Source organism: Lacerta agilis, chromosome 5 (genome assembly GCF_009819535.1).
Source record: "Lacerta agilis isolate rLacAgi1 chromosome 5, rLacAgi1.pri, whole genome shotgun sequence".
In the NCBI taxonomy this organism is placed as follows: domain Eukaryota; kingdom Metazoa; phylum Chordata; class Lepidosauria; order Squamata; family Lacertidae; genus Lacerta; species Lacerta agilis.
Window position 1 is genome coordinate 22,992,748 of NC_046316.1, and position 17,376 is coordinate 23,010,123.

The 17,376-nt window shown below is 41.2% G+C and overlaps 1 protein-coding gene and 1 long non-coding RNA gene across 45 annotated transcripts in view; one reads left to right on the forward strand and one right to left on the reverse strand.

The window, feature by feature from the left end:
• The first annotated feature begins 7,398 nt into the window (after positions 1–7,398).
• LOC117046674 lies at positions 7,399–9,664 on the forward strand. Its single transcript, XR_004426604.1, has 2 exons — positions 7,399–8,087; positions 9,504–9,664. It is a non-coding gene; the product is annotated as an uncharacterized LOC117046674 (long non-coding RNA).
• Positions 8,213–17,376, reverse strand: part of ANK3 (ankyrin 3) — a 218,221-nt gene continuing 209,057 nt past the window's right edge. For 33 of the 44 annotated variants that reach the window (XM_033148853.1, XM_033148859.1, XM_033148863.1 and 30 more), the window contains 5 exons: positions 16,307–16,474; positions 12,966–13,049; positions 12,772–12,831; positions 10,416–10,501; positions 8,213–9,809 (listed from right to left, as the gene is read on the reverse strand). In XM_033148853.1, the coding sequence (XP_033004744.1) occupies positions 10,433–10,501; positions 12,772–12,831; positions 12,966–13,049; positions 16,307–16,474 (381 nt within the window). In that variant the 3' untranslated portion in view covers positions 8,213–9,809; positions 10,416–10,432. The remainder of the gene's footprint in view (positions 9,810–10,415; positions 10,502–12,771; positions 12,832–12,965; positions 13,050–16,306; positions 16,475–17,376) is intronic. The other 11 variants (XM_033148898.1, XM_033148900.1, XM_033148899.1 and 8 more) reach the window with 6 other exon arrangements.

Here is a 17,376-nt window from a genome sequence, read left to right on the forward strand (position 1 = left end):
CAGTCTTCTTACATCTGGGGCAGGGGGTGGTAACATGATGCCCATAGGCATAGTGGCATCTTTGAGGTCTTCTCCTGGTGCCCTTGAAACCTCTGAGCCAACTGCCAGTCACTGCTCCCTCAGTTGTAAGGTGGCGAGGGTGTTGTTTTTATCCCTTGAAATGTACAGAGCTGAAGGAGGAAGTTGGAAAAGTGAGACCCTTTCCCACTTTCAGCTCTATGTGCTTTTCAAGGCTCAGTTTAATTCTTTTGGATCTCAATTTATCCATGGACCTAGAAAGGTTGGCCCCTGATCTGAGGGGATGCTGTATGTGTGAAATGACATAATAGTGATGCATTTTTCTCTAAACCTGCAGATGGCAGCCAGTGAAGTAGAACAGGAGGGGTAGAGAAACTCAACAATCTGATGAATTATTGTTGAATGTTGAGAGACCTTAGTGTTACTTGAGAAAGATGAGCAAGAGGTATGAGGCTGCTGTTTTCTGAAGCAGCCCTATGTGTCTGCTGCAGCATCATGTTGGCTTTGTTTCCTTTACTCTGTTATTAAGGGGCTAACTACATGTTCCACTAAATGGAATTTTTAGCAAACGTGGGTTTTAAAAAGTTAAATTTCAGCTGTGGAGATGGCAATTTGCAGTAGAAAAAAATGTTAAAATCGGCACTAATGAGAACTTTTGCCTAATGCTAATTGCTACATGCAACAAATGGGACAATTTTTATAGAAATCATGAATAGGGAAGAATATCATAGAATTGTAGAGTTGAAAGGTAACACGAGGGTTATCTAGTCCAACCTCCTGCAATGCAGGAATCTTTTACCCAATGTGGGGCTTGAATGCACAACCCTGAGATTAAATCTCCTTCCTGCTCTACTGAGCTTTTATGAATGTCCCTTCCCCTCTTATTGTAGTACTTATGAAAATTCCACCCCAACACATACACACAATTGTGATTGCTGGTCATGCCATTAATGTGACATTTTAGTTATTAAATTTGTATCCTGCCCTTCCAAAGAAGCCTGGGGAAACATGAAGGTAGGCTTCTGCGAGCCAGTTGGGTGTTCTCTCCTGGGAATAGGGTGCTGTTGAAGGGACTCCTTTCTGCTCCTTCTTAAGGACATGAATAGTTAATAAGAAATAGGAGAAGTCAGGTGCTGGAATAGCATACACAAGCAGCTCACTGTACATTTCACATATATGAGCAGTCTAAGCAATTTCCCTCCCCATATTCAAACGGAAGGAGTGGCTGTTGTGCCCTGTGCCCTTTGCTGTTATTTCAAAGGCAGGAAGAGGATCCAACTTTCTGTTCAAATGAACTTTGTTTTTTTATCATCACATACCACTTGAGATGGTTGCTTGAGCAAAAGATCCTGTTTCCATGGAGGGAAAGAAAGGTGTGTCCTCCCACCATGTTGATAAAATAACTTGTGATGCAGTTGGTGCTCCATGCAGATGCCCATATGTAAGAACAGCCATACATAGGTGATAGATTTTGTGCTTTGGTGCATACAAGTATCTCTGTATGCCATATAGTGGGATAAAATCTATTATTAGGCATGTGCAGGAGTCAATGCTTTAGTTTTTATTTTCCATTCTTTGCCGTAGGAATTCTCAAACTGGCTTTTGATGTTTCCTTATCCCCAAATGGTGCCTGCTAACAAGAGTGTCTCCCATTTTTTTAAAAAAAAATCACAGGTGGGCTCCAGATGGACCTAGCACAGACACACTCAGCTGAAATTATAGGAGTCATCCCACGTCCTAAGAAGTTTTGGCATATGGTGATGTTGCCTGCTTGATTAGAGTTATCACTTGAATTTGAGGGAAGGGCAAATTAAGACAAAAAGAAACACTTGTTAAGGGTACAAAACACACATTTCTCATGAAAGTGGTGACACAATTGTGAGAGGGCATGTTGTCCAGTTTTTCTCTTTCGGTGGCCAGCATCAGCATGAGGTCACAGTGTGATGGTATAGTCAGTGTGATAGTTTTTGTAAGATGTTGCTGTTGTTTGCTTGTCATATTTTAACACTATGAGGCATCTTAGGAAAGTGTTAAACAGCTGCATAATGTTGAAGTTGAAAAGGTACAGATAACTAATCTTATATTCTCTGGCATATTGTGGGAGGGAGCAATGTGACAAAAACTTGTGTGAAGGAGCACTTGGATGACTTCCCTTTGTGTCAGCCTTAAAATGGCAATGTCGCTACTAGGCTCCCTAAAATGTCCCACACTGCCTGCTTTCTCAAAATGAGAATTTGGTCTCTGCAAACTGGTTCATTGTGCTCTCCAAGTCACCTGTTCACAAAGCCCACATAATGGGTAGTTATTCAATTATTTATGCAGCTGCTCTGACTTTTAGCAAAAATAGTAATTCTTGTAATGGTGGTGTATGAGGGATTTAATTATCTCTTACCATAATAGTTATTTGTTTGTCCTGCTCCACAGTGGTCTTCTCATTTAATCCTCATTTAATAGTTCTCTAATGTCATATTCTGTCATGTAGTTGCCCTGCTTCATCCTCCTAAGGATAAGAAATTAGACTTCCTGTGCACACTTTTGCCCAAGTAAGCCTCATTGAACATAGCAGTACTAGCTTCCAAGTAACCAAGCATAGGATCAGCCCCCCACCCCCTTTTTAACTTTGGCATTTTGATTCATAAGCAGACAAACCTTGTAATATTTCTGGGGCAGTGGCAAGGAGACCTCCTTGAGCTGGTGTTGTATACTGAGGCTGCAGTCTTACTCACCCTTACCTGGGAGCAAGGCCCATTGCATTCACTGGTACTTGCTTCTGAGTAGACACAGAATTGCACTGTGAGGTATTGAATACTGTACTGGTGTGTGTTTAATGCAGTGATGGCCAAACGTGGTTCTCCAGCTGTTTTGGGACTACAGTTCCCAACATCCCTGACCACTGTTAGCTAGGGATGATGGGAGTTGTAGTCCCAAAACAGCTGGAGGGCCAAGTTTGGCCACCACTGTTTTAATGATGGTGAAGAATCTTGGCTGCCTACACCCCATGCATTTCAAGCACATCCCCCTTCCCAAAAGAATCCTGGGAACTGTAGTCCTCAGCACTCTAAACAACCCGCAGTTCCCATAATTCTTTGTGGTGGTGGGGAACATCTTTTAAATGTATTGAGTGTTCTCAGTCAACTTCCATAAGCCTCATTCAGCATGACCAATTGTGAGGAATGATGGTAGTTCAACATCTGGAGGGCACTCTAACTTACGAGGATTTCTACACATACAGTTATAATCAGTTTAGAGCCTCTGTCCTTGCCACATGTGAATTTTCATACTGCAGGAGATAATAAAGAAGAGAACTTGGAATGTATATTGGACCTACAGTAGGTTTTACATTTGCATTAGAGACTCATTTAATAAACTTTTTAAATGCCTTTTTCTCCTTAACAGTCTCTGCTCCAATCACTGAAAGACCCCCCCTTTCCCCTCTGACTTGCAATTAAATAGCTGTAAAGAGTACACTACAGATGGCATTATGGTTTTGGGAAAGCAGACAGCAGGCCCCATTTTCCTTGTAAATGCTAGCATTTTCAATTTTCAGTATTCAAATGAAAAATACATGCTGCATCAATAAGCTTGCTCCCCAATGAATGAATTTAAAGGAGGCAGAAAAATGGGAACCAAAATATCAGCAGCATTTGGAGGCTATGCTCTTCAGTGGTTTGGAGGAAATTGTGGCCTGTTACATGAGAGATGGAAACCGTAGCCTGCATTTTGCCACGCAGTGGAACTTGAACAAGATGTGGGCTGCAATGCTATACCTACTGTCCTAGGAGTCAGCCCCGCTAAACTCAATAGGGCTTACTTCTGAGCAGTGCTTTTTTTCCCCTAAGAAAATGTTTAGGGGTACTCTCATTTTCCTACTCATATTGAAATACTGCCCCTCAATGAGGCCAAACTTAGATTCACAAAATGTTTAGGGGTATGCGTCCCCCCAGAAAAAAGCACTGTTTCTGAGTAAACATGCTTAGGATTGTGCTGTTGAGTGCCTTACAAGAAGATACTTGCACTATACTAGGTAAAAGCTAGTATTTAAATAATGCATTTAAAAAGGGAATATGTTTTGGGGAGAGGAGAGGAAGTAACAGCTTGAGACCTGAAATCTAGTATTTCCTGCAGTTATTCTTCCCTGCTTTATTTATTTACTGGCCAGGGAGTGGAAGGGGGAATAGGTGCAATAGGTTACAGTTGGGCAAGGGTAATTACTCAGTTTCATAAAAAGGGACAAGAGTCTTTTGAAGAGTGGAGTTCTACTTCTAGGCCACTAGGTATGTAATTGATTAAAACATCTTGCTTTCTGAATAATTGATTTTTCACATTTTAAAAATATTTTCTCTTTATTATGAAGTCCCTTTTTCTTTTTTGCAAGTTGCCTGTATTTTCAACTGTTACACAATAGGCAGAAATCCAGTAGGGTATGCTTCTTAACATAAAGTTGCAGACATGAGAAACCATTCACCTGTTGAATTTCTGCCTGCCATGTAGCTGTTTAAAGCACAATAACCCTCTCCCCAAAAGGTGGGAACCCCCTCCACAACAAGGAGCGATAGAAACTTGCTTTTAAAAAAGAAATACATGAAGGTTCCGATAGACATGATAGATTTCTTTTTCACTAGGAGCAAAATTCTGCCACTCACTGTACTGTCATAGTCATATAGATTCCGGTATCTTTTACAGAGAAGCTGAAGCAACACCAACAATCAGCAGGACTCCTGCCTTCTCTCCTTGTTGTGTCACATAAGAGCAAGGTATGTAACTCTTCATTGCTGGAGGGGTAAGCTTAGATGTTGCTGCTCTGGCTGTGTGTGCTGATTGTAATACCTGTGACGATCCTAGCACTGCCGTTGAAAAGACTGGGCTGTGCTGTAGGCCTTGAATATCTGACTAGGCATGCTGGTTGATTGTAGTATAAAAGGCACGTAGACAGGTCCGCTGAAGCCTGAACCTTCTCTAGCATTCTCGACTGTGTCCCAGGAGTGGGACGGGAGGACTGTAGGAGGCATACCCCCAGTAATATTTTAGTTTGTTATAATGAATGCTGATGTACTGAATATAATGAATGCTGATTGGCACAGTATCAGGAAAGTTTATATTCCTGAGCAGAATGTTTGTGGAATGGTTTGAATCCTTTGATTCTAGTGTTTGTATTGTATACCTGGATGGCTCTGGCAATATGTAACATGTTATTTCACTTGTCACAAACCATGTGTACTGGCCACATTTAAAGCAGGTTTGGAGAGAGCTAGTAAGTGGGCATTTCTTGCATTTGACGTGTAAGCTGGACTGAGGTGCTTTTGATTCCAAGATACAGCTGCAACATATAGAACACAATAATTTCCATGCCTCCCAACAAAAAAATAAATAAATCCTGGTGGAGACATATATTAATTTTAGTGTTAGAGATTGCCTTTATAAAAGTATTTCCACATAAATGCTCAGAACTCTCAGTGCTCACAGCACTTGTTAGGAAAGCATCTTCAGTCAGTCTTTACAGATGTACAGTGTAGATTTGGAGATTGCTGGAGTAATTTTAAGTCACTGCAATTTACCTTTCAGTTGTAGCACCAAGATGCTTGGGGATAATTTTCTTACCGTTTTCCAAGTGTTTTTGTTGCCAATGGCCAACACTTTGCATTCATGATTGTTCTTTCTTTGACTTTTGTACAAAATACACACCTTACAAAAGAACTCCAGACATGGGGAAACGTTGAAGAAAGTATGACCAATTAGCATTATTATACAGCTTAAAAAACCAACCACCACCAACCTGTGATTCATTGCATCTATATTACCCTCTTTGCTATAGGGACCAGGACTGGAACTAGTCATGTTTGGAGATGTGTAGCTGCCACCAAAAATAGCATCCTGACATTTTCTTTTCCTCTGTGCCCTGGTAATGTCTGCTACTGTGAAACCCATGTCACAATTTCTGGGTGCTGTGGTAATCTCCACCACATTCCACTTGGGCTGCCCTTTATGATGACTTGTAGTGCACTGATGTTACATTGTATGCTTTGTTGTATTATGCTGTGTACACACTCTTTGTTTACTCTGCCTCCAGTCAGTGCTTTTTTCTGGGAGTTCTCAAGGGTACATACCAGCACCTTTTTTTCTAGAAGAAAAGCACTGTATCCAATGCACTCCCATTGCTAGTTTGGGAAGGTGCACACATTAGCTACAATCTATATCTATCCTGTCATTTCCTATGAAATACTGTGTTTTGATGCATTTCCACACAAACCATATTTGATCTAAATTGATAAAATAAAGGCCTAGCTGCATCTTAAGCTGGTTATGTGTACACAGCCATAAACTCCCTGGGGGAGACAGGATTTTGCTACATGCCTGCTGTCTTGACTAGCTCCAGACTAGTGCACTATTGCCACCCAAGTTACCTACAAAAATAAATGGACAATTTTTTGTATGTGGCGAGATGAAACAAATGCTTTATATTGTGTAAATAGCTAAAGTGATAATTAGTGTTGTTCAGCTCAGAAATAATACTTTTCAACAGAGATAGTTCACACATGCAGTTATTAAAGTCCTCATGTACTAATTAAATCTAGAGAACAAGTGATGAATATTCATGAGTAGAATTAATCCAGAGTAATCAACAATACTTTTAAAGAGAGGTAACAGTATGCTACTATGTTAATTCCTGCCAACATAGCAGTTCAAAAGCACGTCAAAGTGCAAGTAGATAAATAGGTACTGCTCCGGCGGGAAAGTAAACGGTGTTTCCGTGCACTGCTCTGGTTCGCCAGAAGCGGCTTAGTCATGCTGGCTACATGACCCGGAAGCTGTATGCCAGCTCCCTTGGCCAGTAATGTGAGATGAGCACCGCAACCCCAGAGTTGTCCGCAACTGGACCCAACGGTCAGGGGTCCTTTACCTTTACACTATGTTAATAGAATTTAAGTATTTATGATCGCAATCCAGTGGTGGTACTACACACTTAACGTGCTGTGGGAAATAGTTCTTTCGTTACTGAAAAGTTGCAAATGGCTCAGTTGTACTAAATGAGCATTGATCATGTTTGCCTTATATTCTATTTTCGGACTCTTATCTGTGTTGATTGCAAGCTACAAGTTGCTGGCTGGAAGCCCAAAGTTGTGCAGCATTTTATTATTATTATTATTCTGGAGTTTAAGTTCCAAATCAATATAATGTGAAGATATTTATCATCATAATGACTGTTCTGGACTACCCCAAGGATGAGCTAAGAACCTGAACACTGATTAAAAGACATAAGGGATCAACACTCCCCTCTGAAGTAGGACAACAATGATGGACAGAGTGAGGAAGCTGAAGCTGTGAGCCAAGCACTCAGAGAAGCCCCATGAAGATGTTTTATTTGCACATTTGTTTATTTGCCTATCCAAGCTCGGGCGGGGGCATAACCTGGAGTAATGGTTCGTACTAGACAATAGTACAAGAAACAGGGAGCACCACTTGTATCTGAAAGTGTTCTACATGTGAGAGAAAGGCAAAATACCTATTCTTCCAGTGTATCTAGTGAAATGCACTCAGCAAAGAATTGATGGTTGATGTTTTCCATGCATCATTTTCAATCTGCTGCAATAATCTTCCACTTTTCTGCAAGGGAGTTTGCCCATATCTTCTCTTCATTGCTTTGCTACTGAAGGCAGGAGACAGGTTCCATCATAAGGCTTGAGTGGGGAAGGTGATAGGTTGTGTTTGAGAGCCACTATGACATCAGCAGCCCAACCTGACACCAGCCAATAGCATTCACTGCACAGGGATGCAAGATGGGAAGCAGGGGAGAGACCCTGAGTTAAAGGGATGACATGGAAGCAAGCAGTGTACAGAGGGAAGGTGATGAAGTCAAGGAGGAATGCAAGCAGTCTGGGAAAGAAGGTGTGGAAGAAGAAAAGCTGAAGGAGACAGAAGCTGGATCAGGAGAAGCTTGGAGGCTTACAAAATGAGAATAAGCCAATATTTGAGAAAGAGAAGAGGTGGCAGGAGTTCGAGGGAAGATGTGAAATAATGCAGCAGGCAGGAGGCATGAAGGCAAAGAGATGGGAGGGACCAGAGAAGAGAAGGTAGGGCAGCGCCGCTTGGGAGCAGGAAAACTTGGGCATACAGTCTCTCTTTGTAACCACATTTCAACATGCGCCACTCCCACCATTTCCACAGGAGTATGAATAAATACCACAATATACATATGTGAAGAGTTTTAACACAATTTATTTTATGCTTAAATAATCAACTAGATCATCCAGTGTTTGTGTTTTCTTCATACATATTTAATTAGAGCTATTATCAATGAAACCTGTTTTCATATGAAGATAATTAACAAATTAAAGTATTTCACCAAAAACCCAAATAAAAATGCCCTTTAAAACACAGCAGCCTTAGCAACCTAATATTACACTGCTAGAATGATTACAGATGATTGGCTTACTTAAAGATTCTACATCTTAGAGCCAGTACACAATACAGTAATATTTTTACAGCGTGCTGCCAGTCTGTTAGCTAAGAATTTCTCTTCATATCTTTTTTTTTTAAATATCCCAAACTTGTGCTGACAAGAGCACCAACCCACTTCTAAAAGCTGCAAGCATATTCCCCCTGGTATAAAGCAAGAACAGATAGCACCCCCCTCCCTATAATGCAACTACTGTATATGTTATGGTTTCTTTAAATTTCAGGTCGTTTCCATTGAAAAAATTGGCAACAGCAACAAATATTAGATGAAGGGCTTTGTGTTTACAGGTAAAGGGCACACTCCGCCAAACACTGCTGCTGTGTAACCAGCCTTCATTTTCAGTGGCGGTTGTGCTGGAGCCCACTGCAAGTCCCATTTAAATGCCCTGGGGGGGGAGGGGCCTTAGCAGCTGTGCTTGGTTGATTGCACCCCCCAGAGTTTTATTTGTCAATAAACGGCCTAGTGTTTGCAAAACTGGAAAAGATTTCATCAAAATAAGGTGAATCGCATGCATCAAAATATTAGTACTCTGAAGAAAAAAAATGTTTTTTTCACAGAACTACATAAGTCCTCATTTTAGGAATCATTAAATTTGCAGCAGATTTTAAAGATTTTTTTAAAATCAAGCTAGCGTTTTGCATATACAAACATTATAATCGCTAAATATACAAGAATCTGTGAAGATACACCCAGAATACCCCTGCAGGTGTAGTCGTTTGAGACACTGATTTCTGTTCAACATGAATGCAATATTCCGTTTGTGAGCTAAGAATTATCAACATTTATTCTACTTCTCCTTAGAATTTATACAGTGTTATTTATTTACAGTGAAACTATTGATGTTAGTTATTTTTTTCCTTAAAAAAAGAGAAAAAAAACGAAAGAGTATTTTATTACCCTGACAGTTTGGGTCCAAGAAAAATAAGGCGAGCTGTTGTGGGTTTTAGTAAATTTTAGTGTCTTTCTGTGGTTTGAACCATTTTTTCAGTGTCGTTACATCCCCTCATCCTACAGGAATTCCTTTTTTCAGATGACATCAAATTGCTTCAACAAAGCTGTTCCAGTGTGGGAATCTTGTATATACACTGCATCGTTCTCCATTGCACACTCTCCAATGCTGTGAATGAAAGTGAATTTCCATGCTCTTGTAGAACTGGCTCATGCTAAATTTAATTTGTTTTGTTCTTCGCATAAAATCCATGCGGTTAATGTGTGGAAGCAGCAAACACACACACACACACACACGCTTTATCAGTGACTTGAAAATTCCTGTTGATTTTTTCCCCCATTTCCTTGAGTTTCTCTCTAGAATACTGGCAGTAAAAGCGTACACAGTCTTGAGACAGAAGGGAGAGGGGTGAGGGAAGAAGGAAAAAAAAAAGTACCAATATCAGAAATCTACCTTTCAAAAGCACCTAATATTTCAGTCCTAAAGATTCCTTTGGCATAAGCAGTAATGACATATCTTTGCAATAGCGGCTTACGTGTATGTTTTTGTGGTGTTGGCCTGCACAGGTCACCCTAAGCATGTCTTCGTTTAGGAAGGGGCGTGCTGGTGCAACATTTGATAACTTGGCATAATCACATTAAAGTTATGGTACCTGAAAGATCGTCAGAGAGGGCCTCCTTCAGGTACCATCTCATCAAAAGATCTGTTCCATACAGTACAGGAATCAGACCATTACTGTGGTGGCACCTACCCTTTTGGTACTCCCACAATTTAAAATATAGGCACCATCTCTAGTGTATTTCCATTGGCTAGCAAATACTTTCCTTTTTCAGCAAGCCTTTTAAGTAGAGATTTTTGTCCCAGTCTGTGTCTGTATTGAATCTGAAACTCTCTTAACATATGCCATTGTTGCTGGCGTGCCTCTTTATTGCTTCCTAAGACTCCATTTTTGCTCAGAGTATTAAGAGTAGAATGTCTGTGTAGCAAACTGACCATTTGCTGTTTGTATGTTATGAATACGTCGTCTTCTCCACATGCCGGACTTCCTTCTTCGTCTTCATCTTATAACCTTCTCCCTGCTTTAATGGAAAGGTATACATTCAGAAATCAGACGCCGAGGTTGCTATCAAACTGATTTCTAGCAGGTCCCATGCAGCTGGAATGGGACAAGTAAAAAGCTATTAAATCTGAGCACTTCAGAGACACACAAACCACAGCTCTGTAGCCAGTCTACTAAGCTGCAAAAACACAAGCTTTCAATACCATCTGAGTACAGGAAACATAGCCTTACAATGTTATGAATTGTATGCTAGACTGGGATACTGCTGCAGTTCAGTGATTATCAGGAAATATCACAGGTCTACTTAATGCAGTTTTGAATTTTGAATGTTTCACCCGTCTTGAAAAGCCAGATTCCCAGATTTCCCTTTCTGGGCATCCCAAGTTAGCAGATCCTTTGGAAACAAAGCTCACTGCTCTTAACAGAGTTCATAACAGCTCAGCTTCAACCGAAGTAGATTAGTAATGGAGAAAATGTCGTGAAAGAGGGGAAAAGGAAAGCCAGTAAAAGTATTTGCTAAAGCAAAACACATCTGCAGCAAAATCTAAAAGCTGACACACAGTGCAGATCTCCTGTCTTTTGCCACTGAAAGACAATAACCAAAGGTGCAGAGTACTGTTGAAAGAATGAAAGCTCATTGGTATTAATGAAAAAATGTGGTCTCTAAAAAGCATAGGCCTGATACAGAAGAACCATAATTTTCACAAGTGTTGCTTTTTCTGAAAATTGTGAGATGCAAGTGATGGTCTCAGCCTACTCTCCCTTCTAACTACATAATGGTGATCCATGATGCTATACTCTGGTTTCACCTCAGATCGTGATCCATGATGCTGAACCTGGTACTCAGTTGGACAAGGAAAACCATGGTTAGACAATCCCATTTCCTCCTCATTAATGCCTGTCATTCTCCTTGGGTTGTTTTTTTAAATTAAATTCATTGAGGGTTGCATATTCCATTCTCCTGATGTAGAAATACATTTTTCTCACATTTTTTTCCTTTTAAATTGGCAAACCAACTTTTGCCTGCAGATGAATTATAGCCCTACTGGCAAAGCAGCATCAAAACATTTTGTTAGAAGAAAGTTGTGCTTTTGACAGGGTAACCAAGTAAACCGTTAGGTTAGGTCATTAAAACTTGGGAGGGCCAGTCTGTGAATTAAGGGCACACATGTTTATTTTTGGATGCTGTTTTGCTTCTGGGGTGTTGCTGTAATAGCTTTAGACTTCTTTTTTTAAAAAGAAAGCAACCTTCCCTTTTTAGGATAAGCAATACCTTTTGTTTATTAAATAGCATGGTATCTTCTTTCACCTTCTCAAAAAGGACTTAAAGTGCTTAAGTCTGGGTATTGTGCAAACTTACTTAAATGTAATTCATTAATTGGTTAAAAGACAGGTGATTCATCAAGACTTTCCCTAGGGCCTTTTAAAAAAATAGGAATTGAAAGATCATTAGTAAAGCTGAGTTCAATTTGGACCTAAATAGGGGAAAATTTATAAGAAGAATAATCACTCAGTGCTGAAAAGTAAACAAAAACAAAACCCCTCCACAAATCTGGCATTGTTTTAGTCTGTAATCCAAACTTCAAGGATAAGAAACCTCTCTGACAGCTTTCGACTCCTGTCAGTATCGGGCATTGTGGATAGTGGTTAGGATTGAGGGCTGCTATAGTCCAGAAACATCTAGAGGGCTACAGGCTCCCCATCCCTGGTTCTTGTTTCATGCTTGCACCCTCAGCTACCTGCAGTGCAATCCTAGCATAGCATTTCCTGGGAAGTTACTCCTACTATGTCCACTGGAGGTGGGGACTACTCCCAGGTAGGTTTCAACATGATTCCAGCCTGTGCCACAGAAAGCTCTTTTACAGCAATAGACCACAAAGTTAGCCCCCCCTCCAGTTTGCTCTGTGTCAACCTCTGTCAAGCTAGTAAAAGAAACTGGAGGAGGTGGTAGGAGATGGGAATGGCAAAGTGTGTTCAGGTTTAGACTCCGCCATTTCAAATGGCTGTATTAAAAACCACTCCTAATGCTAGCGTTTCCTACTACAATATCAAAATGAAATACATTTCTCTCAAGAATCTGAAGGCACTGAATGAAAAACCGAAGAACCCTGCCAGCACACAACACACTATTTGTGAGACCTTGCCTTTTCTGAGTTCAAATGCACAGCTTGTCAAAAGCACAGGCACTCTTGCTTTGCATTGCTTTAATGTTAAACTGCAAGCAGTCTTTAGCATTTAGAGAACCAACACAGCCCTTATTTGCTATTCCTGCATACACACACTGGTTACCATGTCACCAGGTTTTTTCTCATGTGGGATAACAACACGCCTTAACACTTTCCGGGTAACCTGTAGGGAAGCAATATGGAAAAAACAAAAATCGATACTTTTTCCACCCAAATCTGAAAGGACAAAGCTAATGTAAAAAGAGTCAACAGGGAGAGGGAGAGGGAGAAAAGAATGAAAATGCAAGGTGGGATTACTTTTCGGGTGACGAGGTTGCCTTCTTCATCAGTAAACTGTTCTTCTGTAACAGATTCACCAGGAATGTTTTTTGCCTCCTCACCCTAAAGAATGTGTTACAATATTAGGCAGTCACCCATATTCCCAAATATTGGCTATTCAACACGACTACAAGCAATAAAATCATGCCATGTTGGATTTCACTTGTCAGAAACAGCAGCTACTGGTGTCCACATGGTAGTGTCACATTTTAAAAGTCTTCTTAAATTTAGACAGAAGCCATATATGATGGGCTGTCATTGGAAGGAGAGTTTGCCTGTAGTGGAAGTACTCTGTGTACATGCACAGGCCTATCTTGATCCTTGCCATGCTATGAAGGAACACCAAAAAAATGGGTGGGATTTACCTAACAAACCCCATCAGTGGAAGCCCTGTGCAAGGGCTTTTGCTTGTGCAACAGGGCTTTCATCCCTTCCCCCAGCACCCCGCAAAATTGGCTTGCGTGAGTCAGGAGAACCCCCAGAACAATATGTAGGGGGGTTTTGTTCTGTTTGGCAAGCTGAAATGCTTGCGCTGATAGAATATTTGTAGTAGCATGGTGTTTACTTCCACTCAGAGGATCCCCCCCCCCAAAAAATGATTTTCCTTTCTTGCTGACTATTCCAGCAGACAAAAACTAAGGTTCCATTTACCCCCATGATTCTTTTTAACTTCACATTTTGAACAGTCCTTCCCTTACACTACTTTATAGGTTTTTTTTTAAAAAATAAGTCATACCAGAAATGCTTTTTAGTCATTGATGGCCAGGTAATAAATTACAGAAGCAAACAAATTAGTGTGTTAAAAAAGTCAATTCTGGCATGCAGAAATAGTGCATCTTGGACTATATCACTTAATACTACAGTTGCTGTTATCATCTTGACTACTATTTGTGTTTAAAAGGAAGCCTGAATCTTAAGTGTTATGAAAAGCTGGAACAAAAAATTGGGAAAGCAGCTTAGGGTAAAATCATTTTCTCTGATATGCTAACTTTAAACATCCAGAGAGGTTTTTTTAAAAACAACAAACAAACAAACAATGAGATAACAGTCGTGGAACAGCCCCTAGGAAGCAGACCACATGTTCAGAAGCCGAATCTCTGCATCCTAGGGAGCTGCTCTTAGAAGCAGAAAGTGAAAGAGCCCTGCAATACATGTAGGTCTTTCTGACTGACTCTTGTTGTGCCTTTCTCCCTTTTAGATGAACTAATTTCTCACGGCATGAGCTTTCCCAGGCAACTGCCTCCACCAGTAGTGTAGCTAGGTAATCTCAGGCACTGGGCTTCATGGTCTTACCCTACACTTTCCTCTTTAGATGGCCATGTGTATTGGCTTAGTTGTGAAGCACACAACATTCCTCACCCCCCACAGCAATGCTTATTTATGAATAAGCACAATTTTGCTGTAGAAAATGATAATACAGTAAACAGAATAAAGTGAGCATCTTTTTTAAAAATAGAAAGATGGTGGTGGTGACCTGGCATGCCTGTGCTGGCCCAGCTGCTGACACCAGGCCTGTTTGCCTGTCATTTCGGACTCTATAGGGTGGATGGGTGCTGTGCTGCAGTGCCTTTGATTTTGGACCTGAAGTCTAGCCCTCTGCACCACTGCCAAGTGCCTGGTAGGAGCAGGCAGACACTCTACAGCAGGGGTTGGCAAGGTTTACCTCGCCTGGGCTGGTTCACTCCAGCGGAGATTCCTCCGTGGGCCAGATTGCGCATGCGTGAGAGCGTGTGTGCCTGTGATTTCTGGCATCTGCATCTGTGCAGACAGGATTTTCAGCGTCTGCACATGCGCAGATGCGATTTTCAGTGCCACGGAACCGAGTCTCTGTGCTGCGCTGCACCAGTTTAACACAGTGTGCGGGGACTCGCCAAGTGGGCAGCTTAGTTCGGGAGCAGCTTGTGGGCCGCTTAAATGACCCCCATGGGCCCATGGCCCTTAGGTTTCCTACCCCTGTTCTACAGGGTCTGCTTTTGGATAGATGTTTAAGTGTTAGTCAAGAATGTACATGAATTGCATAAATTACTGAGGAGCAAAGAGAAGAGGAGAAAGATGTTGGGGAGCCATGCATATTTTTATGCCTCCCTCCATGATCCCAGAAATTTTGCCAGTGGTGGCAAAATGGGGGGATAAACCTAAGCTAGACATATGCAATTAAAGTAGGTATCAGCCCATCAGATAGATAGTAATGCAAATAACTCCCTAGCTAGTCATCTATTTATTATTCACATTTATAACCTACTCTTCTCCACAAGGGAGCCCAGAATTGCTCAAAATAATAAAAATTACATAAAAGGGTTTTTTAAAAAACAAAACAAAAAAACAAAACAAAACTATAACTTATTACAGACAACAACTAAAACCAGCCAATTGATCATCAGATGAGGGAGTAGGGATAACCTTTTCCCCACAGCTGATTGTATGGATCAGCTCATAGAGGGGGTCTGTGGGTTTTGTACATGTCTGTGGTTTGTGGATGTGCAAGAGTGTGGGTTTACACCTGCCACTGGCATACAGCCCCCAGAGTGTTTCTTGGCCAACGGGGAATGCCATCCTTGGGTTGAAGAAGGCTAATCACCCCTGATTTAGACTGTTAAGAAGAATGCTATTAAAAACAAAAACTGCAAGAACATAGGAGCCTGCTAGATCAGGCCAACAGCCCAACATCTTGTTCTCACAGCAACCAACCAGATTCCTGTAGGAAACCCACAAGTGGGATCAGAGCACAAGAGCGCTCTCCCTGTGCTTTCCAGCAAGTGTTATTCGAAAGTAATACTACCTCAGACCGTGGAGGCAGAGAATACCCATCATGACTAGTAGCCATCAATAGCTTTGTCCTCTATGAATTTGTTCAATCCTCTTGTAAAGCCATCCAACTTGGTGACCACCACTACCTCCTGTTGGAGGGAGTTCCATAGCTGTGTCAAGTACTTTCTTTTATCTGTCCTAAATCTTCCAACATTCAGCTTCAAAATCAGAATTAATATCTCTTTCACAGTTGTTACTAGCCAAGCTATAATGGTCATAGTTGCAAAACTGCTGTTGATCCAATTTATAATTTCACTATACTGAGCTGCATTTGTGTATATTCAGTTAAAGTGCACCTATAGAGACAAAGTCATGCTTCACGCAGTGGGATTACAAAAGGATACCCATCGTGCAATTTGGTTGTTTTCCAACACAAGTCTTAAGATTATACAAGGGGCAGCCATCAGTTATGAAATACATACCACACCAAGAGAAGGAGTAAAATGTGAACACTATTAGTACTGCAGTCCAAGACCAACTCCATGCCAGTGGGAACTACAGTCATGCGATACCTTCAGAATCAAACGTCGCCGATAAACCCTTGTAGTGATTCTCTGTTCTTCATCTGAGCTTGAATCACTCTGAATCTCAATGTCACTGTCACTGTCACTCTCACTATACTCCTGATAAATGCAGTTTTTAGTACATTTTACCAGCTCATTTAAAAGACAAACATGAATCTGAGCAGGAATAGAGGGGGAAAATAGTTATACCCAACATTAGTTCATCCTCAAAAATGCCATAAGGGGAATGTCTGCAATCTTGCTTTCAGGGTAGGTAATAATTCAGTTAGGAGCATTTTGCCATGTCCACAAGTGAGGTAGACATTCTGCATGCAGAGCTGCTTTAAAGAATATTTCAAATACATCACAGTTTTGTACAGGTATAGCCCTGGCATAGCCATAAATGCTAGGCAGGCTACATGCAAACCATAGTTTACTGACAGGGAGGCACACCCTTGGGAATATGTACTCCCTTTCCCACTTCCGGTGCACATTTCCCCCTCTCGTCCGTTATTGATATCAAGTGTGGTTTTATATTACATCAGCAAACCATTGATTGCATATCAGGGGTTGGTCTCAAGACCAGGGTTTCAAATTCTGGTTAAGTGGAGAATCTTGTTTAGGAATGTTCAGGGCTACAGGGAAGGAGGAAGGGCATGGGAAGGCTCTTGTGGTTGGCTCCTCATTTGCAAACCACGGTTTGCAGAAACAATACAAAAAGCAAAAAGACTGAAGAATATTAACAGAAATAATTCTGTGGTTCTAAGTAGAAGCCCATAAGGAACTTATGACAGCGGGTAGAGAAGAGAGTAAAGTGGATTTAATTTTTTTGCATTCCATCTGCTCCTGTGGCTGTCTCAGCTGACTGGCAAGAGGATCCTGGAGAGCTTGGCACCACAACCCTAGTCCTTTTATGTAGGCTTCCTCAGAGACCTCTCTTATGCTGAGTTTATGGACCTGGACTCATGGGGTGCTGGCTTCATGTCTAGAGAGTTCTCCTGATGGTGCATTAGACCTCTGAGTTCCCTTGACCAGACTCCAAAATAGGTTTGGGACTGAGCCAGAGCCTTGACTCCATC